Below are 22,810 nucleotides of genomic sequence, written 5' to 3'. Positions count from 1 at the left end.
TTTTGGCTCAGGGCATGATCCCAGGATCCTGGGATTGAGCCCCAAGTCAGGCTCCCTGCTCAGTGGGGAGTCTGCTTCTGCCTCTGCCCCTCCCCTGCTCATGCTCTCTTGCTCTTTATCTCTCATAAATAAATAAACAAACAAATAAATAAATAAATAAATAAATAAATAAATAAATAAATAAATAAAATCTCAAAAAAAAAAAAAAGCACCCAACCTGAGCCCCCCTCACTGGTATGCTGCACGCAATTCCTTTCCACTGGCAACACCAGACTGTTAAATTTTCAGAATTATGTGAGCCAGTTGGTGTCATCTTGGTAGCTTGAAATCTGCCACCACCGTGGTAGCATCAATACCATGGGGACCTGCCCGTGTTACACGGGGCTTGGATTACCCCTGGGAGTTGTCTTGGAAAGATTGACCAGCTCATCACTGACCCCAGGACTCTCCTCCCCAATTTTGATACGAGTGGTCCAGGCCTCCCGAGGCTTCTTAATAGCACTTCAGTTAATTCAGCCCAAATGGAGAACAGGTGCCGTCCGTTGGCCTTTGCCCTCCTGGCCTGGGACCACAGGAAGCCGCCGGCGGCCTGAAGACCTGCGGAAGGCTGAAGGGGACAGCATTGGAGGAGGTAGGGTGGGCAGTGGTCTCCCCAAGCATCCTCGTGGCGGTCAGGGTGGCAGGTAGATTCGGGAACATGGGCTTTGAAACCGGACCCGTTCACACATCAGATCGTGGGCCTGGCTGGGAAGTGACCCCCCCTAAACCTCAATGTCCTCATCTATAAAATTGGAATCATAAAAGTCGCGAGCTGGTGCTGCTGTGGAAATAAAAGATGATACACGTGAGGGACATGATCACGTTCCACTGACGCAGTCTCCCCTTGAGTGTTTTGGGGTTTTTGGGGGGGTCTCTTTTCCTGCGTGTGGTTTCTTCGGAGCACTCTTTGGGTGCAATAGAGAGATTTGTTGTTTTTGTTCTGTTTTTTAAAAGAATTTCCTTGGGAAGAGACCAAAGCCCATCGTAGGTGCTGAGGAAATGTTTCCACACTGCGTGGTGGGCAGGTGTTCCTGCTGACCTCTCCCACGGGGCAGGGCCGGCCTCCAGCCTCAGCCGGTGGCGGTGCCGTGGATGACAGAATTGGCCGCACAGCAAAATCACCTGGGAAGCTTAAAACACCGGGGCCCAGCTCTGCGCCCCAGAGCAGCAGACTCAGCTGATCGGGGTCGGTTCGGTCTGTGGCGTTTAGAAACCTCCTCGGGTTATTCGGATCTGGGGCCCCCGAGGGGCGGCGGCTGACTTACGCCGCAGGTTTTCAAACTTGGGTCTGGGGTAGCGGAGCAGCCCGGGAACCGGCTATAGACGCAAAGGAGCAGGTGCCACGGCAGGTGTACGGACTCAGGGACTCTGGGGGGGGCCTTGCAGTGCCACTTTCCCACACCCTCCAGGTGACCCCGTGCGGGCCGATGCTGGGGCCACGTGAGAGCCTCCCCAGAGTGTCCTCGGAGCTGGGCGCCGGCCCGTGTCCACGCACACCTGGGGAGGGAGCGGCCGCCGTCCACGGGGAGGGAGGTGGCTGGGTGGAGGGTCACGCGAGGCCGCGATTTTCTCTCTGCCTCCTAACTGCAGTCTGGGTCAGTTAGGAAGGGAGAGCTTGTGGCCCTCGCCTGTCACGCGTGCTGAGGACCGCCTTCTCTCACGCGAGGCTCTCCGGGGACGCGGCCCAAGCCTCTGCCCTGGGGGGGCCTACGGTGAGGCAGCAGGTGGCGCGTCCAAGCGCGTGGAGGCCTGGCCCCGGGCGCCAAGAAGGAGCAGTTGGCTCGGGCCTGTCCGTGGTGCGGCTGCTGGGGGCCCGGCCACGCGCTCCGTGGAGGGCTCCCCGGGAGGCGAGGGCCGCTGCCCGCCCAGGCCCGCCGCACCCCGAGACACAGGCTCTGCCCGGCCACGTGCACTTTCCTTGGCGGAGGGCAGGTGCTCTGGGAACTCGGGTCTGGCCCCGGAAACTCTTTTTCTCCCCTTCCCGAGCCTCTCTCACTGCGAGGCCCCCCAGAAGCTTGCACGTGTCTGGTGGCGCAGGTGACGGAGAGAGGCAGCGGGCGTGGGCTGCCACGGGCCGGGCTGGGCCCTGAAGGCCGGGGCGGCGCAGGGGGCAGGGCGCGGGTCGCTCCAGCGGGGATGCAGCTTTCGGAACAAACGAGACGAGAATCAGCGTGGCCTAAACCACAGGGGGGTCTGTCCCGCTGCAGAGAAGGGGCTTGCCGGGAAGTGGCGGTGGCAGGTAGGGCTGGGAGGGGCTGGAGCCTTGAGGAACGGCCGCAGAGTCCGGTCTCCCCCGCAGCGCGCAGCGGGCGAGCAGCACCATTCAGCCCCGGTTCCTAGTGCTTGCCCTAATCCTGGAAAGGACGACGTGAGATTTGGGGGAACATGAGTAATCTGGTGGTGACGGTCGGGGCGGAGCAGGTGAACAGCGGGGTACCTCCAAAAGAGAGCAGGGCTCGGAGAATAACCTGGAATTTTTGGCAAGAGTCTACGTTCAGCAATACATGTTTTTAGACTCCAACCATAGTCTGACATCAGGATGGACACAGGGGACTTCTTCACGGCAGAAAAGAGGGCACCAAAGGGGGGCTCGCCGAGGGGCTCAGGACGCCTGCTGAGGAGCATCAGGGGTGCTCTGCACCCGCGCCGCTCAGGGTCTGCCCGCGGAAGCATCGTCCTTAAAAATACCCATCTCGGTAATGGGTCCGGCAATCTGGCGGGGGGGGGGGGGGGCTGTCTCCTGCCCTCTCACTTTAGCTGCCTTCATGAAGATATTAATAAGATCTCTCCCGAGGCACCTGCGTGGCTCGGTCAGGTGACCCCTGACTGTCGGTTTCTGCTCAGGTCGTGATCTCAGGGGCGGGAGCCCAAGACCCGGGTCTGGCTCCCCGCTCAGGGCTGAGTCTGCTCCACACTCTCTCCCTCTTCCTTCCCCTCTGCCCCTCCCCCCATCAATAGATAAATCTCTTAAATAAAAAAGTCATTCCCATCTTCCAATTTTGAAAACTTCTAGCCTCTGATCGAGTTAAATTTTTTTTTTTTTTTATGGTTTAAATAGAGTCAACGCTCACGTTACCTTAGTGTCAGGGGCACGACGTGGCGACTGGACAACTGTATGCGTTACGCTGTGCTCCCCATGAGAGTCGCTATCGCCTGTGACCGTACGGCACTACTGCGATCCCACTGTGTTCCCTACGCTGCGCCTTCCATCCCCGTGACTTGCTCAGTCTGGTTCGTTTTTAAGAATGTGTACGGGGCGGAGGTTGGGGGGGGCACCTGGATGGTTGCGGTTGAGCATCTGCTTTGGCTCAGGGCGTGACCCCCGGGTCCCGGGATCGAGTCCCGCATCGGGCCTGCTGCTCCCTCTGCCTGTGCCGCTGCCTCTCTCATGAGTAAATGCATAAAACCTCAAAGAAAAACAAGAACATGTACAGGGACCCTATAGGTGGTGTTGGTTTTGTCTCTAATTCTGGCGGCTCTTCCATGGTGCTCGGGAGAGGAGTTGATTCCAGTCTCCCATTGCGTCATTCTCGAAATCCCCTTGTTTTAATATTGATTCGACTTAATACCTTAAGTCGAATACCTTTGTGTGAGTTTTAGTGACTGTTTGAGAACGAGCAGAGGATTTTCAACAATTTCCCGAGGCCGGCCTGACCGAGGCAGGGCCCTGGGGTGGGGGCCTTTACACACAGGGTTGACGGTCATTGCCCAGATGGGCCCACCCCGTGGTGGTAGCACCCAGCAGGTGCCTGCCGTTGGAGGGCCACAGGCCTGTTAGCCACGGCGGAGTCGCCGGGCAGCGTCACCGTCAGGCTCATCCTCCACGGTGAGGGACACCGGGCTCCAGTTCTAGGAGGCCTGTTAGCAGCCGCGCGGACCACCCAGGCACATGCTCACTTTTGAGGCCATCCTCCACTGTGACGCTTCGCCACAGGGTCAGGCTCGTGGCTCGGGGTCCCCCCAGTGCACACGTGTTACACTCCACGCATGGTTTTCAAAACCTCATGGGTAAACCTCATGGGTGAAAGCTGCGGGGGCCCGAGTGTACCGTGACCTAGGGGACGGGAGGGCTCGGAAGCCCACGGAAGCCCCTCGGGAGCCCACGAGGCAGCCAGCGCCCGTGTCCCCACCTGGTACCCAGCGCAGGCGGCAGGTGGGGCTCCCTGGGGACGGGGTGCCCACCTGGCAGCAGCTTCCTTCGGGCCATGGCAGCCGTGCGATGACTCTCATACTCCACGAAGGCAAAGCCCCGGTTTCGGGTCTTATCTGCGGCGCTCGGGTAGACGATGACGTCGACGACGCCCTCGGTGACCTTCTTCATCTCTGCTAAGATCTCTTCTCTCTTCTTGGTCTTCGGGATGCCCCCCACAAACAGCCGACAGTTGTCCACGCTGGCGCACACCCCGAGGAGGCGCCCGTTTCTGCAAAAATAAAACAAAACCGGAGGCAGGCACTTTTTATTCTTGGCAGGGACCCCCGCGTGAGTGGGGCTTCCGACACAACTGCCCCTAGGAATTGTCCCTCATGGGGCACCTGGGGGGTTCCATGGGCCAAGGTCTGCCTTCGACTCAGGCTGTGACCCCGGGGTCCTGGGATGGGGCCCCACGTCGGGCTCCCTGCTCAGCGGGGCGGCTGCCTCCCCCTCTCCCTTTCCCCCTCCCTCCTGGCTTGTATGCTGTCTCTCTCTTTCAGATAAATAAATAAAATCTTTTTTTAAAAAAAGAAATGATCCCTTATGCTGGGCAGGTTTTCCCGTATTATCGCATTTGACCTAGCCGAGGAAGGTGGGCAGGGCAGGTGCTGGAGGAAGGCTGGAGACACCCCCCACCCCCCCGAGAAACTCAACGACCTGCTTAAGGTTTTGTAGACGGGGAGGGCTGGGGTTCTCCCGCGGACTCTCGGGTCCCTCCCATCCCTTCCACGCGGGGCCGCCGAGGGCACCTGCATGCGTTCCTCCACCGGCAGGTGCAGAGGAAGCTCTTGGGAAGCGGGGGTGCTCGGGGAAAATGCATCAGAAACCTTTTGTGTATGATTTTGGGGCATATAGTGCCCCTTCTGGGAAAGTGTGTCTAGCCAAGAGATGAACACCAACAATCTTGCATCAGGACATTCGCTGCTATGATTTAAAATAGTCCCCAGATTGGAAATCAAAATATGCCCCCTCCGGAACCGGTCTGATGCCTGGTGGCTGAGATGACGTTGACCCTGCGGCGGGGCCTTGCCCCCTCGTGCCCGTAGTCTGGCTGTAGCCTCGGGTCCCCGTGCACCACGAGCTAACAGCCACCCCCTGGGTCATCTGAGAATGCCTCTTCACCTTTCTACGTGTCCCCTGGCTGGACGCTACTGCTCCGGCTGAGACTCGCTGCTAAATTAAAGATGAGCGTTGACACCGTAGACTGCTCGAGAGCGCAGTAGCGTAGGAGAATATTTATTGGTTAAAATAGCAGCTCACAAAAAAAAAAAAAAAAAAAAAAAAATCAGCTCATGAGATGCTACTGGCTTAAAAAAAAAAAAAAAGGATGTCAAGATACGAATATGAGTCCATGTTGATGAACGCTGTACCGAAAACCTAGGAAGACCGTGCAAAGTAGAAAGCCGAAAAAATAAAAAATAAAAAATAAAAGAAAAAAAAGAAAGCCGACGTAGTGATTATCTTGGAGGCAGTGGGATTGTGGACAGAAGGTGTGAACTTTTATTGCCTTTTTTGGGCTGTTGTGTGGCTTTTGTAATAACAGGAAGTTAGTACAGTCATTAAAATGGGGAAAGCTCCTTTCACAGAAAGGACTTGCACGTCGAAGCACTCCGCTTTCCCGGCGCTGGCGGCCTCAGTGGGGTTGGGCCTCCGCCCCTCTCGCCCTCCCTGCCTCGCCGAGGACCTGGGGACCACGTGTCAGAGCTGCGACGCGGCCCTTGCCGCCTGCTGAACGTGGCCCGAGGAATGTGCTTTTCCTTGCAGGAAGGGAAGGGGGGGCTGAAGGAATATTTCAGGTTTTTTTTTTTTTAACTTAAAAAAAAAAAACTCCCTCTATTCCAAAATATTATTTCTTTAGCAATCCTATTATTTTTGATGGAGGGCTTGCCAGGTGTCAGCGACCGGCAGGTGGAACCTGGAATCTCCGTGTCCTGGTTTTAAGTTTGTGTGGTCGGTCGGGCGCGTTCCCAGGACAGCTTGGCGACCAACAGCCAGCGCTCGCAGGCCGAGGGCACGCGTGGACGGCTCCCGAAGCCCGGCGTTTAGACAGAGCCCGTGCATAGTTGATGATGATGAAGACGGTGATAGGACGGCTCCGGGGCTTCTCCGGGGTGCGGGCCTTATCTACCCTGAGACGTAGCGGCTGAGAGCAGATCCAGGTCCGCCCCCCTCTCTGCAGGGAAGGTGCTCCCTGGCGGGACTGGTGGGGGCAGAGTGGACGTGGCTGGGATTGGCGCGTGGGGTCTCCGCTCCCCCGGCAGGTCCTGTGCACCCCGCACCTCGATGCATAGGGCGCCTCTCAGCCTCCCCTCGCTTCTGGTGTCCAGCCGGACTTTGACTGGAATGTGGCCCCCAGCTTGCTCCTTCCAGATGCTTTGTGATGTGTCCCCCCAACCCCGGTCCCTCCACCATAATCATCAGCGAACGTCCTCGGCGCATGTGAGCTTTGCCTGCATCACCTATATTTTGGGAATGGCCAGGAGGGCGGCCCATCTTCATGTCTCGTAGACGCCGCCGCCGGAGTTCATTCACAGGGTGCCGTCGCACATCTCTGACTGCCACACGTCCCTGGTGTCCCCGTCTCACACCCTGTCCGTCCTGCAGAGGCAGGGGCAGGCCCACGCGGAACGGAGCGTCAGCACACGCGGCCACCTGCGCGGCCTACCTGCGTGGCCAGGTCCGCATCCGTTTTGAGAATGAGCCTCACGCTTAGGCTGCCGGGGCTCCACGCGGGACCAAGGAGCGGGGCCTCTTCCGATCCCCGCCGCCCTGCACCTGTCATACCAAAAGGCTACGTTGACCCAGGGCTTTCCGTGGCCCTTTCCCCAAACGCTTGCGTCTAGGTCGTCTCCACGCCAGACGCCCAGAGCGTGTGAGTAGTTAGGTGCTGACGCTAAAACCATTGCTGGAAGAGGTCCCAGGATTTAATCTGCTCTGGTCGCCTGGTTCCCACGCCAGACAACCCCCCGAACACCAGACGCAGCTCCCCTGGCTCCCTGGAGGCCTGCGTGGGAGGGGAACTCCCAGGACTTCCCTCCAAAACTCTGCTCCACGATCTGACCCGCGGCCTGAGTGGCCAGGCCACGCTGGTTGCCAGTCCAGTCTGTCTTTTTGTGACTAAGGGACTGAAGAAACATGACCCAGTAACTGGTTTACAGAATTCTAAGGACAATAATGCAGGACTTATTTAGGGCCTTGAGGGAGTGAGAGGAAATAAATGGCAGGGAAGCCCTCTGTATTCACGCTGAGGATGACATCAGTTTTGAGACGCAGAAACATATGAAAATTATTTCTTAGAATTGCTGAATGTGCTAATATGTAAGAGGTCCATCATTCTTCGACCCATTACTGTATTCCAGACGCCGGGGTAAACGTCTAAAAGTCTATAGTATCCCCCCAATCACCGCTCTGACGTGCGTCCTAGTGGTAGCCCCACTTTCGGGATGAGGACACTGAGGCTCGGGGAGGTAAAGCCACTCGCCGGCACTTGGGTGAAGCCTGTCCGACCCCAAAGCTGTTGCTTTTCAACCGCTGTACGGGTCTCTCTTCCAGGGGGCTCAGGGCTTCCTTTGAGAGATGATTTAGGACAATTCCGTCCGTAGGTGAAGCTTGTAGGACTCAGGCAATTTCATACTTTGGCCCCGTTTCCAGTTGATAAAATCCAGTTAATTGACTGCACAGGGTCAATTATGCCCTGGAAGCTTCCACTGGTCCCATGATTTGCAGTATCATCCAAGTCTGGCTGGCCCTGCGACCTCTCTCCTGGCTCTGACATCGTACACGCCGTCCCCTCTTCAACAGCTCCCCCGGGGAAGTCTCATGCGAATCTCAACTGTGACTTCCCCCAAACTGAGCTCCCCACGTCCCGGCTATTCCTCCGGTCTTCCCACCTCAAGGGCACCGCCTCATCCACAGATGCTGGGACCAACATCCTCGCCTTCCTCCCTGAGTTCTAACACCGCTCACACTCTCTAAATCCAATGTTTAGCCGGTCTTGTCTGTTCAACCTCCGGGCCGGACCCCAGGCCCGACCCCTGCGGCACCTGCACCACCAGCCCCTGTGCACCTGCTGCAATCCCTTGTCTAGACCTAGACTACTCCCCGCTTTCCCTCTGGCTTCCCTGCTACAGTCCATGCTGCGTCCAACAGCCAGAGTTCTGTTTTAAAAAGCATGAATCTAAAAAAACAAAAACAAAAAACACATGAATCTAATGGAATGTTTTCCCTTTTTATCAGAGCAGAAGGCAGATCTTGAATCATGGAGCATAAGGCTCTCAGATGACGCTGCCCTCAGGTCTCCTCTCTGTTTCTACCTCCTCGGCTTTGTTCTCCAACACATTGAGCTTGTTCTCGTTTGGGGGACTTGGCACTTGCTGTTCTTATTCTCCGGAATAATCCTCCTCCAGACCTGGCCGTCCTGGCTGGCTCTTTGCTTTCAAGTCTCAGGTAAAATTGTACTTTCCTGGAGAGTATTTTTTTTTCTTTTCAAAAAAGATTTTATTTATTTATTCATGAGAGAGGCAGAGACACAGGCCGAGGGAGAAGCAGGCTCCCTGCGGGGAGCTGGATGCGGGACTCGATCCCAGGACCCCGGGGTCACGGCCTGGGCCGAAGGCAGATTCTCCACCGTGGAGCCACCCAGGTGCCCCTGGAGACTGTTTTCTTAAATGCACCAAGTTAGAGTGGCCACCTCCTCACAGGTGGTTTTCTTTTTTTATTCTTAATTTTTTTTTTAAGTGTAGCTGACACACAACGTGACATTCATTTCACAGTGATTCCGCTTCTCTATTTTCCTCTGCTCAGCACCGTACAGCACTATTACAATACCCTTGATTCCATGCCCTGTGCTGTGCCATTCGTCCCGGTGACTTACCCCATAACTGGAGGCTGTGTCTCCCTCTCCCCTTCACCCATTTTGTCCAGCCCCCCTCCTCCCCCCTCTGGCAACCATCAGGTTGTTCCCTGTATTTACAGGTCTGGTTCTGCTTTTTGTTGGTCTCATTTGCTTCTTTTAGAGTCCTCATGATTTTCATAGTCCTAAAAAATCTTCTATCTCCATTTGCTTACGACGAAGATAGGAAAAGGCATCTTGAAATTTCCAATATTTTGAACAGTGCCCATCACACGCACATTCGTGCAACAGATGAATTAATGATTTTTGTTTCTTTGAGCATTTCACAAAACTTAGCTTGGTACCTTAGGCAATGTTGACATTAAATAAACATTTTATCAAATTGATTTTTACCAAGGAAAAGACTCCTTTTTTTTTTTTTTTTTTTAAATGTCCAGTCTGGCTGTCTTTTGCATAGACTGTATTAGATAAGTTTGATGGAAGAACAGATACAGGCGCATTGTCTGCTTCACTTTTTTAACCACAAGAGGTAGATCTTACCTAATTTCGTAGTTGTTAAGTTGCTTGATTGCATCCTTGGCTTCCTGTCTATTTGAGAAAGTTACAAATGCATACCCTCTATTGTTGCCATTAAAATCCATCATCATTCTCATTTCATAAATTTTACCAATCTACAAGTAAAAGAAAGAGAGAATCCATGTTTGTCCATTTGTGCTTCCAAATGAAAACACACACACACACACACATACACACTGTTTTCTGAAGTCTTATCTCTGCCATATTTGGCATTTGCATCCTGTGGGGAATGGTTTGCATATTTTCATGCTGGGTTCAGATCTGTTATCTGACTCATGGGCAAAGTCAAGTTAAATAAAGAAAGCGCATACAAATGCATTTCAGCTTGACTTCACAGAATATGTTTTCGACAGAGCAAATGGCCTTTCCTTTTTTTTTTAATAATAAATTTATTTTTTATTGGTGTTCAATTTGCCAACCTACAGAATAACACCCAGTGCTCATCCCGTAAAGTGCAAATGGCCTTTCATCACACAATTATCTGTGGATTTATCCGCTGTCCTTGGGACCTAAAAATGAGTTTATCATCAGAAGCACAATTTCTTTTTTTCTTTTTTTTTTTCTGTTTCTTCTTTACAATTTATTCGAGAGAGAGATAAAGAGGCAGAGACACAAACATGCTCCATGCTGGGACCCTGACGTGGGACTCGATCCCGGGTCTCCAGGATCACGCCCTGGGCCAAAGGCGGTGCTAAACCGCTGAGCCACCCGGGCTGCCCCAGAAGCACGGTTTCTTGATAGATTAGTCCTTGCCTTCTCCCTTGGCCTCTCAAGTTTCTGTAGTTTAATCTAGATTTAGTCATACTCTACCACTGATATTTAAAACAAAGACCCAGGATGCTCACTTGGAACCTTGCTAACTGATTTCTTAGTTTTATCCCACCATGACCTCAAGATGCAAAGGGAAGATGTGTTTCAGAGGATGATCTGGAGATTCTTGTTTTATTTTATTTATTTTATTTTATTTTATTTTATTTTTTATTATATTTTTTTTTTATCTGTAGGCTGAAGGTAGATGCTAGTTTTACATAACCAGCCCAAGGTCCGGACCTCCACAGAAGGCGGGCACTCATTCTATCCCTCTGACTCCAGCTCTTTTGTTTTGCCTACGTACTGTTCCTTCCTGTTACCCCAAATGCTCTCCAGCAATCCAGACTCAATAATTTATTCTTGCTGGCCGCTGTAGGATGAGTGGCCCTAATAGATAGGAGAGGCATATGCAGGGAGAAGAGGTGTTATTAAATGTGTGCTATTACCTCAGTGATTGGTTACCTCCTGACCCAGCCTCCCCCACCCCAGGGTACTCAGTGGTGGACGTTTATCTATCCCGGGCTCATTCAGAAAGAGTTCAAGCATGCTTCATCTGTTTCAGGTGTTTCTTGGTGCTCATTTTCAAGTTCAGTATATAAAATTCTTAAAGGATTAAATCCTTATAATTTGTGCATGTGCCAAGTGATATCATTCATATAAAATTAGGAGCAGTTCTGAATCTGAGGCTGAGTTATACACATACACACAACTGATTTTGGCATTTAGGGAAAGAAATAGCCAGACTAGAATTTTTCTAAATTTTCCAGGAATGTGGTCGTTGAAACACAGCTTGGTAAAATATTGAAAATAAATTTTAATTTTCTGTTCTCCCTGTAACTTTGGGTTTAGTGACCATATGCGACTTGGAATTACAACTAAGGACATGTTCCTTAATTACATAATGACTTTGACAAAGCACATTATTAATCTTATTGATGCACTAGGGCAGACAAATTCAAACCTGTGGAAGGAAATTTCATTCTGAGTCAGTGTCTAGGTACACCTTTGAGCCATGACAAACACACACACACGCTCTTTGAATGGGAACGTAGTACGCTTTAGGAAGCCAAATTAAGAGGTCAAGTTGGAGCAATGTCTTATTCTGGAGAGGTTGTTGTATTATTATCGAATGGGATCTTGCCTCAAACTCAGTGCATCTCTACAGATCAAGGATCAGAATTTGAAAGTTAGCAGCAGCAGTAGTTCAAGCTGTCAAATAACAGGAAGAGCTACGTCTTCCTGTTATAGTGACAATAAGGGGACAGCCACTAACAGGAAGGGTTTGGCCCTATCCATGTTGAGGAATGGCAATTGGAAGAGAAGCCACCACCGACCAAGAAGAATGAGTGCTAAACAAAGTGTGCAATATTTTTCCCTTGAAAGATAAGAAAAGATATTAAATTCTGGACTCACTTTTTCACATAGTGGTATAAGTTCATCCTCAAAAAGGTCTCGGGGAAGTTTTCCAATAAAAATTTCACAGCCTCTTTCTGGGGGTGCAGCATCCCAGCCCGGTGGAGGGCCGCCATATTTTCTTTGTCCATTTTCCTGCAAATTCCAGGTGGATTGTATGAGGCAGAGAAGAAAACAATAAAACCTTTAGTTCAAGTTCCTCAATTATTTTCATGATCATGATAAGGAACCTATTTATCATTGACAGGTAATAGTGAACTGGTCAGAGGATAAAATCAAGTTCTCCTTTATGGGGATTTTATTTTATTTTATTTATTTATTTATTTATTTATTTATTTATTTATTTATTTATTTATTGGGATTTTAATACCATGCTCCGTGCTTCAGCAACTTGCTTGTGAGAAGTGTTGTGAAAAGTGCTGGACAGATTAATTACTGTCATTCAAACTCACCAAAGCCTGATTATCAGAGGCTCTGACTGTGCTGTGAATCCAGGGCCCTGCTGTAACATGGAGTCTCTGTGGGGCGTCAGTAAGGGCTCTGGAGCTGGGCTGCCTGGCTCCATGACTCACTAGCTTTGGGGCTTTGGGCAAATGACTTAATTTCTTAGATCCTCAGTATTATCATAATCAAAGAGGAGATAGTATTGGCTTTTTGATTAAAGGAGATGATACATCAAATATGCATGGCACTGTTCTAGGCATGTGATATGCAGTCAATAGTTTCTAGTTCTCTTCTTGGCCCCCTGGATTTGGGCTGTCTCATGTGCCAAGCAAGGCCATGTGAGCCCCTAAATAGAAACATTGTGAAGATGAACATCTGAAGAAGTGGACTGGCTCCTGTTAGGGGTAGCCAGTGAGGGACTTGAAATTAAATTTGTTTGCTTTTCTATGTGTATTCTTAAAAGTCATATGTTAGTTGTTTAAAGACATTGTTTTATATGATAGTTTGTTTAAAATCAAAGATAGAGCAGCTTCCAGTTTCACTGTTAAATCTTTATATACAGCAACTTGGGACTTTTTCAATTATTTTAGAAGTATTAGCACAAAGGCTTTTGGTTCACAGTGTAAATTATGTCACAACTGGAGAGTTGTGATCATTTTTTTATTCCTAATTTATATCATATTGCTTTAAACTAAAAAAAAAGGTGTCAGAAAGGTATTCGATCTCAATTATTTTTTTTGCCTCCAAACAACTGGGTGTTTACTTATTTCACTAAATATTTTAATATTTGCCTCAAGAGCTCTTGCATTTTTTCTTCCCCCTATATTCTTGCGGAATCATCTAGCAGCAACGATAACTTTTGTACCACTGAGAAATAAAATGTTTTATTCTTCCAGGGGAAGAAAAATGTCTTAAGGATTCAATGAGATCTATCTCAACCAAGAATTTTCTGAAAAACATGAAGTTGATATTTTCAAAGATATATTAAAAGTTCTAGTTACTTATTTTCTCACCAAAACCTGTATGACATTTACCACTCGCCAGACACTGCTGTCACTGTTCAACGGATTAAAGACTACTGCTGTTCTCACTTTACAGAAAACCCTGAAGCCCAAAGGGATTAAGTAATTTGCTGAGGTCACGTAGTTGGGAAGAGGCAAAGCCAGGATTTGAACCCAGGCAGTCTGGTTTCAGAGACCATCAGTTTAATCCCCACATCTGCCTTGTTATATGGAAGCCTAATTGTTTATAACAGATCCATACCTTTACATACTCATTCAGGAAAAAAAAAAAAAAGATCATGCCATTAAATTGCATGCAACTCTCTGCTGCATTTAAAATCCTTTCCAATTTCCAATCATTCTATTACACACGTTTTGGAAGGACATAGTTGATATCCGTTGCTTATCAGGGGGTATATTTCTATTGCCAAACTAAAAATCCACCTGCTTTGTCTGACCCTGACCATTTTGTTGATGACGACCCCTCTGAGGCCATTTCTGTATGCTAAATGTCTAGAGGTCTAGAAATCTACTCAATGGATCACTGGAATAAATGTGTATAAATTTGGTAGTATTTTTATTCTTCAGTTTGAAAAAAACAAATTTTCATCCCATAATACTAAAGCAGCTATTCCAGAATTTCTGATTTGACAGGCTTTGTCTGATAGTTTCAAAGTAAATAGGCAACCAACAGACTGACCTTTTGAATTTTCCCTTCAACTTTCTTTCTTGGTAAAATTGCTAAAAATATCACCGAACTCTTTTGTGCGCATCCCGTTAATAGGAGGATCTTCTGCTTATGAGCCAAGAAGATTGGGCAGGAAAGCTTATTAATTGTCTTTCTGTGGTTTCTATAAACACTTGACAAAAATTCCCCAAGGGTATTTTTTTGGGATTACAGAGTCTGGCTGGTTCAGAGACGCCCTGAAGTCCACTCACGGGGGAAATCTGCTCTACGAACCGCCCACTGGGCTTGGAATGCACCAGTGGTGGCAGCCCAGGCCAATTTAAGACAGTGCTGGGCGTTAGTCATGGAATTAGAATAGCTGTCCATTACTCAGAAAGGACAGTTGGGAGCTGGAGTGCTAGTATTTCTGGCCCTGTTTTTATAGTTGAGGAGTTTAAAATAGATAAAGCCCAGTTATAATGGCTCTTTCCCCTCCTGGCTGATGTCCTTCTCGTGGGATGCATTCCCCTAGTAGCACACATGTATTAATAGCTCAGAGAGGAAGAATATAGGTTTTTGTTTCTCGTGAGAGAATGTTCGTTAAACTTTGGGAACTTTTATTTTTCTAATCAAAGACTTGGAAACCATTTACTCCCTCTCCTGGCACATAAATAGATAGAAACTTTCAACTATGTAAATTAAACATTGCGGTCGTAATTCTAACTATAAATCCAGTGGGTGTAAGTCACATACTGGATCCTACGCCTACCTAGTAACTCAGTTTATATATCAAGAGTATTTGAAAGTCCCTCTGGCACAGATATTTTAAGCCATTCACTATGGGATCATAGAGTCTTTAAGAAATGATGTACACCATCTTCTTGATGATGAATCAAACCACCCAAACTTCCATAAATGATTGTAAGCAATAAATCTTAGCATGAGACCAAATGGACTGAGTTCATTTTGGCCACCTGGCATCTGACCTTTTTATACATCCAGGGAATCTGAGCCAAATCGCATTTTTCTACAAGAGTTAAAAAAGGCCAAATACTTGCTATTCCAGCTTCTTTTGCAGCTCGGATAGTGATGGTTGCAATAAAGTAAAATTGAGTGCTGGTGCAGAAATCATAACGGTGCAAACTTCAGTGTTGAGCACCCCATGATACATTTTCTTATCATTCCTGATTTGCAATGTGGTTTCCTAAAAACCTTCAAAACCCTCCTGAACACTTACTCTTAAATCTAATTCTCCAAATTAAAGTTTCCACAAACATTCAATGAACTCCTTTTCTGCATAATCGGCCAGAGTGGACTTCTGTTACTTACATGTAATAGTAACAGCAGCGAAAACAAACAAACAAACAAAAACCCCAAAAATCCACAACAGTTAATTCTAATTGACTCAGGGCCTTTTGATGTATTAACTCATTCAATCTCCTCAACAAAGCTGTGGGGATGATACTATTCATTTTATAGATGAGGAATCCAAGGCATAGACTGAGTTCAAAGTCACTTAAACTGTAAGTAACAAAGACAAAATCTGAATCCCAAGCCTACGCTTGTATTAATACTTTTCTTTGGTTCATATATTAACCCAGTACGCTCATTTTGCAGATAAGGAAACTGAGACCAGAGATATCATGTGACTTGCCTGCAGTCACACTGGTTTAATTTGTTGCATGACACTAGACTGAAGGTCCTCTGATTCCCAGTGCGGTGAATTTCCTGGCGCACGTGCCATCCAAAGTCATGATGGCATTTTTCTCAGGCTTATGAGTCTCATAATTCTTTGTGTTGTGCTGTGCCTACTTTTTACTTTCTCCAAACATGGAGACCACATGGTTTGTTGTCTCCTCTAAGTGAGCCCATCTATAACCTGGGAGGAGATTAATTAATAAACCCCTATACAGTCTGGTTCTCTTAAGTTTCCTGAGCAGTAATTTCCATTCCTTGAATGACTCTTCGGAAATTATCTGTAATCCACTTTGTGGTTCTCTTTGGTCCTTTGTTTTTTCTTGCCAAGGGGAAGAAGTTGTGTACATTCCCTTCTTAAACTGCTTTCAGATGCTCTGTTGCCATTTTCCAACCAGCTATGTTTCTATTTATTTCTGTTCCTCTTAGCTCGGGTGCTGGACAATCCACTTGTGCTCGGTGGCATCTGTCGCCTTTGCAAGCATGGCGAGCACCAGGGCCATGCCCAGGACATTGGTTCTGTGGCCAGACTCTTGGAGACTGTTTTCAACAGCCAATGTCTGTGTATTGAGAATGTGTGTCAGGACTGTGTCTTTTGAAGTTTGTGACTTAATACCATGTTTTCCCAGTTATTGATTTGTGAGATTGGATAAAGTTCTTTATTAGACATTATTTCTATTCCCCCTATATACCACCTATAGATCTCATGTGTCATAGACTTCAGGGCAAATCTAAGAGTACTTAGATGAACCAAAAGGGTCCTCTTAGATGTGATTTTACCATTGGTCTGCTAAGAAACGTTTTGTCCCATGAGGCCAACAGACAGTGCTCTGGGGAACACTCATTTTGTTAATTCTGAAGATAATGATCTATCTTGCGTATTATTCATTCACCTTCACATCATAAGATCAGTGACCTCAGGTTGGCCACCTCTATTTTAGGCTGGGAAATTTTAAAAAACAGAGTTTCTCTAACTTATATGCTGTGGAATTTGACCTTACCCTTACTAGCTCTATTTTTTACAGCACTTACAAAGCATAGCCAATAGGCATGTTAGGTATTATTTTTCTAAAAATAGGAGGAACAATAATAATCGTGGTATAAAGGCTGAGTAAATAGGATGTTAAAATTTATAGAGATGTGAGACTACATCTGGAAACTAGGAAGGAAAAGCTAAAGCATGAACATAATAGGTAAATATAAATTTAGGTTTATCCTGATATAGTTTAATGTTTCTGAAAGTACAGTGTGTGAGATATTAGGTGGTTTATAGGCCATTGGTTTATCTTAATAGGTACGCATTTTATTGTACATTAGAAAACATGTAACTACCATATAAAACCTGTGGCTTTTCCACTTCTGTAAGCGAGAAAAAGTTTACCTTTAGAATTAACTTGAATAGAAATAGCTGATTTAATGGATTCTGAATCGTATTATTGGTGGCATGTGTTTATAGCAAAAATCACAAAGAAAAATGCATGTAGATTTGGCTCTTGACAATTATTTGTTTCACTCTCCACAGAGCCCTTACATTTGACCTTAAGGAAAGAAATGTTCAATGTGGTTCTTCCATGAAAATGACTTTCAGCAAATTAAGAATCATGTTCTCATTTCACTTTGGAAAGCTGACAACTGAAGCCCTATTCCGTAGCAAAATATTCCTAATAGCATCTCAGGTTGTTCACTGTCTTACAGAGGCAGAACTAATTTATGATATCAGATGATGCATTTAATAATCTGTAATACGTGCCCTTTCCCTTAAAGCATTATGTGCTGCAAACTACTCTTTCGGAATTCAGTATCTCACTATTTGAAGTATTCAAAAGCAAACAGCCTTAAGTGTAGCTTATCTTTCGTAAAGCTTTTCATAATACTCGTTTTTGACCAATGAATGGGAATATTAGATTCAAGGGTATCCTGACACAAAATTCAAAATCAGAAACACTTTTTGGAGTGTGCCTGTTTTTACACAAGAGGAAGAGTGAAATGCCAACTCACTTCTAAGACCCTGCATTCCCATTTTGCAATGAAGTCCACCTTACGAGGAACCGCACAGCACCTATTTGCATGAGACCAGATTTGCCGTGTTCACGCTCCCTTTTGGCTCTGCGTGTGTGTGTGTGTTGACACACTCCTGCAGTGTTCAGGGCCTCTCCATTCCATCCCAGAAATAACTGGGTGAAAGCTTTGGTGACTCCTTTATCCATTTGGGACTTTTACCTTTCAGCACATGTAATTTATTCAAGAGGCCCATCCAACTTTTTATTATAGATAAAATTTGCCTTTTTGAGTTGAGTAATGTAATAGTAGATGGAAATCTGGTTAAATTATATAAAGTTGTCCACATACAAATGAAGACATTTGCCCCCGTGCAGAAGAAGAACGTTGGTTTGGGTGATTGCCCTCCTGTCCTGTCCTACTGTCCTATGTTCTCAACATAGGCCCAGAAGAATTCTACCTAATGCACTTGTTTTTTTTAGCATGAGAGGATTTTATGCAGTGATTATTCTCCTAACCAAATCCCCCATGAGTTTTAGGTTCTGACAAGCTGAGGGATTTGGCAAGGTGCTTAGCCTTTCCTGACTTTAAAGTCTTGGTTTATAGAGGGACGGGGCTGACCGGGTTATAATAGCAAAGGTCTCAATGTAAGGGGGTCAGACGCTTGTGAAAGGGAGGCTGCCCTTCCCCCCACAGTTGATGGCAGGAAGATGTTCAGAGACCGTTTCATGAGTTAGTCAAAAAGGACCCTTAAAAAGGGAATGTTGTAGGGATTTTAAAAATCAATGTGTTCTCCGGTTGCATAGGTCTGCTTGACACCTGTTCTATTACTAATTGACTTTCTTTGCACTGATTTCCTTTCTTAAAGATATCTATATCTATATAAAATATAAATCATTCTTATAAGCACAGTATCAGGATCCTTTCCCACGCCTGGAAGGTGACTATAAAAACAATTGCAAAGCGAGAAATCGTGACCGCCTTCCAGCTAGGCTTGTTGCCTCCTAAAACCTCTAAGCCCGTGTCCCGTTCTCTGTGTTTAAGAAGCTGGGCAGGGGCTGGGGAGGTGTTCAAGACCTTCCTCCCACAACTAACTTTTTCTTATCACAAGTTTTGAAAGAGAATCCAAAATGCTGTTGATCCTTGAACAACACATATTTGAACTCTACAGGCCCATTTACGTGCATTTTTTTGTTTTTTGTTTTTTTAACAGAGCTGTAAAAATATTTTCTCTTAGGATTTTCTTAGCGTCTCTCTGGCTTTATTATAGGAAGGCAGGATATATAATACAACATACTAACTGTGTGCTAATCAGCTGTGCTTGTTATCAGTGAGGCTTCTGGTCGGCAGTGGGCTAATAGTGATTCTGGTTTTGGGGGGGTCAAAAGTTAACAGGCAGAGTTTTGAACTGTGGGGGCTGGGTCGGCACCCCAACCCCCACTGTTCAAGGGTCAGCCATAGAATAATTCTTACTCTGAGATTCAAAGTGATTTAATGTGATGCCATTGTCCCGTTCAGCATCCTCTCTACTCTCTCTCTCTCTCTCTTGCACCTCTGACACGATGTTAAAAAGAAGCACAACTGCTGAAATCCTGTGCAAATCTCACGATTGGGTAGCATTGCGATCCGACTGTTTTTGTCCTCGCCTATGTTAGCTAGCTAGCTTTGAATCCCATGGGAGGGTTTTAGGTTCTGAAGAGGAAGAGTCACTTATATTTGGTTCATTACTAAAAAGACTTATTTGGATAATGCTTAATACTTATTTTGATCAGTATTAAATAGCAATTTCAGAAATGCTGACTTTGCCTGCAAGCAAACTCCACAGCCCCCGAGAGCTGTCCTTGCTTCTATATGCCTGAGTCATGAAGCTCCCACCTATTTTTAAATGGAAAACCCTGCGTGCTTCTCGTTGAGGGGAAAATGCTCTCAGAGTGTGCAAACATTTTGAACCTTCCACGGAAGAGCTCATCTATAACCAATTCTCTACTAGGCTGTTTGAGGAGAAATAGCTTCGGGAATACATTTCTATTTCTTGGGATCCTGAATTTCCAGTCACCTGTCAGGCCCACAGGCCTACATTTTCCACAAAAAGGGTCACAGAGCTGTTCCTTCATTTGGAGTCTTCCACGCCATGCTTTGGCATTCCAGGCTAGTAGAAGCAAAGGCTTCTTAGGAGTTTTAAAGCTGGTCTGTGGGTGGCTGGGCTGATAAGCTGAGGGAAACACGTGTCTGTGATGACCTACAGGCCCCATCCTGTTCTCATGCTTAGTCTACCTATTTAAAGAATTAATGTCAACACACTTGGTGAATGACTGAAGTCCTTCGCTAGCAGGGACGTGAGCAGGTGCTATCAGGCAATGGAAGTAAAAGTAGGACTTGGGAAGCTATATTTTACCATGAAGTCAAACTCCTATTTCTGCTCCTAGGATTTTTGTGCGGTGGATGGAAAAGAATGTCGATGCCACAGTGTTCTTTCATCTGCTTCTCACTGTGCTCATCTAGATGAAGCCGGTTGTAAACACTGGGACGCTAAGTGGCATATTTTCATTGCATTATTCATAAGAAACAAATTGCAGCTTGAGAACTCCCCAAGTAAAATGATTGAAGCCCTTTGTACAAAACCAGAGAGATGAAGGGAGTTAATCTGGGGCACCCCTAGGAGAAGGGTGGTATCCTAATTCCATGCATATGGATCTAGCACTATCCTTTCTGCCTTATGACTTGCACATATTTGTTGAGGAGATAAGCAAACTCTAATTAAAATCTGTGGTCGTATTGAAATTCCACATAAGAGAACATGCACAGCAAGCAGAGTTTGAGGGGTGGGAATTAAGCTGTATTTTGTTTCTCGCTGAGGGAACCGTTCCCTGGATCCCAGCCTCAAGGCTGATTAATAGAAGAAGGGGGAGGATGGAGCCCACTCATTTCTCTTATTTATCTGGTGGAATCTTACTGGGTCTTCAAAATTAAGATATACTAATGTCTTTACTACTCAAAAATGCTGTGCACCTTAGAAATAATTCTGTTACACGTACCGCCCAGGTGGCCACCTCTGCTACGGACACTGTTTTGTCTCTGACTCCTTAGAGGGTTCATTTTTTGTGCTCGTCCTCCAAGTGCCAGCATCAGTGTCCTCTTGCTTGAAAAGGGTCACCTGCTTTCTCTGTCACACCACCCGATTTATGATACTCATGGCACTGACCATGAGCTGGGATTTTTGGGGTTCCTTTACTAGATTATTTTCTGCCTCCCCTCGAGGACAATCTTCATGAAGGCAGGAACCGTGTCCCTCTTTGTGGAGTCAGCGGAGGGCTGAGTGAATGAGGGCTCAGGCTTGAGCTGCAGGAGCGGTTGGAACCAAGAGGGCGTACCTGCTTCTAGAAGGGAGTTTAAACCCTCATTCATGCTGTGGGGACTTTGCATTAGAAACTGTGGATTAGCTTCTCAAACAAAGTACTAGCGTAAGCCCTAGAGTCGAGGTCAGCAAACTTTTTTCTGTAAAGGGCCAGGTAGTTGATATTTTTGGCTTGTTAAAAGACAACTCTTTGAAAAAGAGAAAAATTACTTGTAGCCTGCAGTCAATAAAAACCTGCAGTGGCCAAATTGGAGTCCTGGCTCCCTTGGTTGGCCTCCGGCTTGTGTCTCTACTGAATTGTATAACCCTGGGGCTTGTTTTCTGACTGCGGAATGAACAGGTTGAACGATATCAATATTAAGCAAATGTCCAATCATTACAAAGATTTGAAAGACCAGCCTTTCAAAGACCAGGGACCTGTCCTGTACCTTCAGTAATGAGGTTTTCTCCATGAAAGTTTCCCAATTTTTTGACTGCCGACTGAATGCCACTTAAGAACAGTTTCCACTTCATGAGATGTTTTTTCCCTTATAATAAAAATAGTCCATACTCATTATAGAAAGTTTGGGAAAAAAGAGCATCAAGCAAGAAAAAACACTCTAATCAGTAATTATGTTTTATTATTTTCCAGTAGTTTTACTGTGTGTAAAGAATTTCTCAGAATATTATCTAGAAGCTATATACAGTTTTACATTCCCATTTTTAGGTGAACATTCTTGTTTGGATGTCTCTCTATGTCTTTCTTTGAAATTCTAGTTCTACATGTCTATATAATTGAGAAATAGGAAGGTGACCCTATTTTATGTGACGAGTAATATTTTATTGGACCTTTAGGATATATCTAATGTTTGACATTATAAATTCCATTCTGATAGACATCCTTATGTCTAAATATTTGTCTCCACTCATTAGGTCAGGGCATGGTCAGTTTTATGGTTCCATACAGAAAGGGGGCACTCACAGCTGTATTGCTCACTTAATGGGTCTTATGTCACCATTTTTAATTTTGGATAAACTCACTTTCATCCCAACTACTTTGTATGCATTTTAAGGCAGATGCTACATCTTATACTTCTATAATCCCAAGGCTTTCCACTAACACATTGTCTTCAATAAGAGGGACTAAAGAAACAAAACAGAAAAATAAAAAATCCTTTATGCATACTAAAGACAACGGGACTGTCATACTTCATAAAACTTTGTGTCATAGTGATTTTTAGAAAATTATCAGGGTAATGGGACAACAGTGCTAATACACACCATATTTTAAATTATTTAGAAATAATATGTAAGTATGGTAAATACATGATACATATGATAAATATTTTAAAATAACGTGACAAAGTATCCTACTTTTAAAAATATTTGGACTACTTGAGGGTGATCTTTATTAAATATATTTCTAGTTTTAGTTTTACTAGAATTAAAATTGATGTAAACTCATCACACTTTGGGTGGGAAGTTTTTTGAAAATGCTCATCTATGAAAATGTGTTTTTCTGGCATTAAGGAGAAAATTCCAGATGGAATGATCATCATAGGTCAGAGCCTATGACCCACATCATTAACGCATTCTTGGAGAAAGGATTAGCATAATCTGATTTTTTCTCTTTGACTCTCAAAACCATATTTGTTTTAGGAAACCTGGCAAGTTCAGTTAAGAATGAAAAAGTTGGGGGAAAAAAGCACCACACACAATTCCATTGTCTGGAGACAAAGACTGTTGACAAAGTAATATCGCAGCATACTTCCTTCCAAAATATGGCTAT

At 46.1% G+C, this 22,810-nt stretch overlaps 1 protein-coding gene across 2 annotated transcripts in view; it reads right to left on the bottom strand.

Annotated features, from left to right (window-relative positions):
- A1CF (APOBEC1 complementation factor) overlaps window positions 1–22,810 on the bottom strand; it is an 82,742-nt gene that overhangs the window by 29,150 nt on the left and 30,782 nt on the right. For both annotated transcript variants that reach the window (XM_038576032.1, XM_038576033.1), the window contains exons 3-5: window positions 11,883–12,017; window positions 9,624–9,754; window positions 4,222–4,460 (exon numbers count right to left, since the gene is read on the bottom strand). In XM_038576032.1, the coding sequence (XP_038431960.1) occupies window positions 4,222–4,460; window positions 9,624–9,754; window positions 11,883–12,017 (505 nt within the window). The remainder of the gene's footprint in view (window positions 1–4,221; window positions 4,461–9,623; window positions 9,755–11,882; window positions 12,018–22,810) is intronic.

Source organism: Canis lupus, chromosome 26 (genome assembly GCF_011100685.1).
Source record: "Canis lupus familiaris isolate Mischka breed German Shepherd chromosome 26, alternate assembly UU_Cfam_GSD_1.0, whole genome shotgun sequence".
In the NCBI taxonomy this organism is placed as follows: Eukaryota; Metazoa; Chordata; class Mammalia; order Carnivora; family Canidae; genus Canis; species Canis lupus.
The sequence above is the reverse complement of the archived record's forward strand: the minus strand, read 5'-3'. Positions and strand labels throughout refer to the sequence as shown.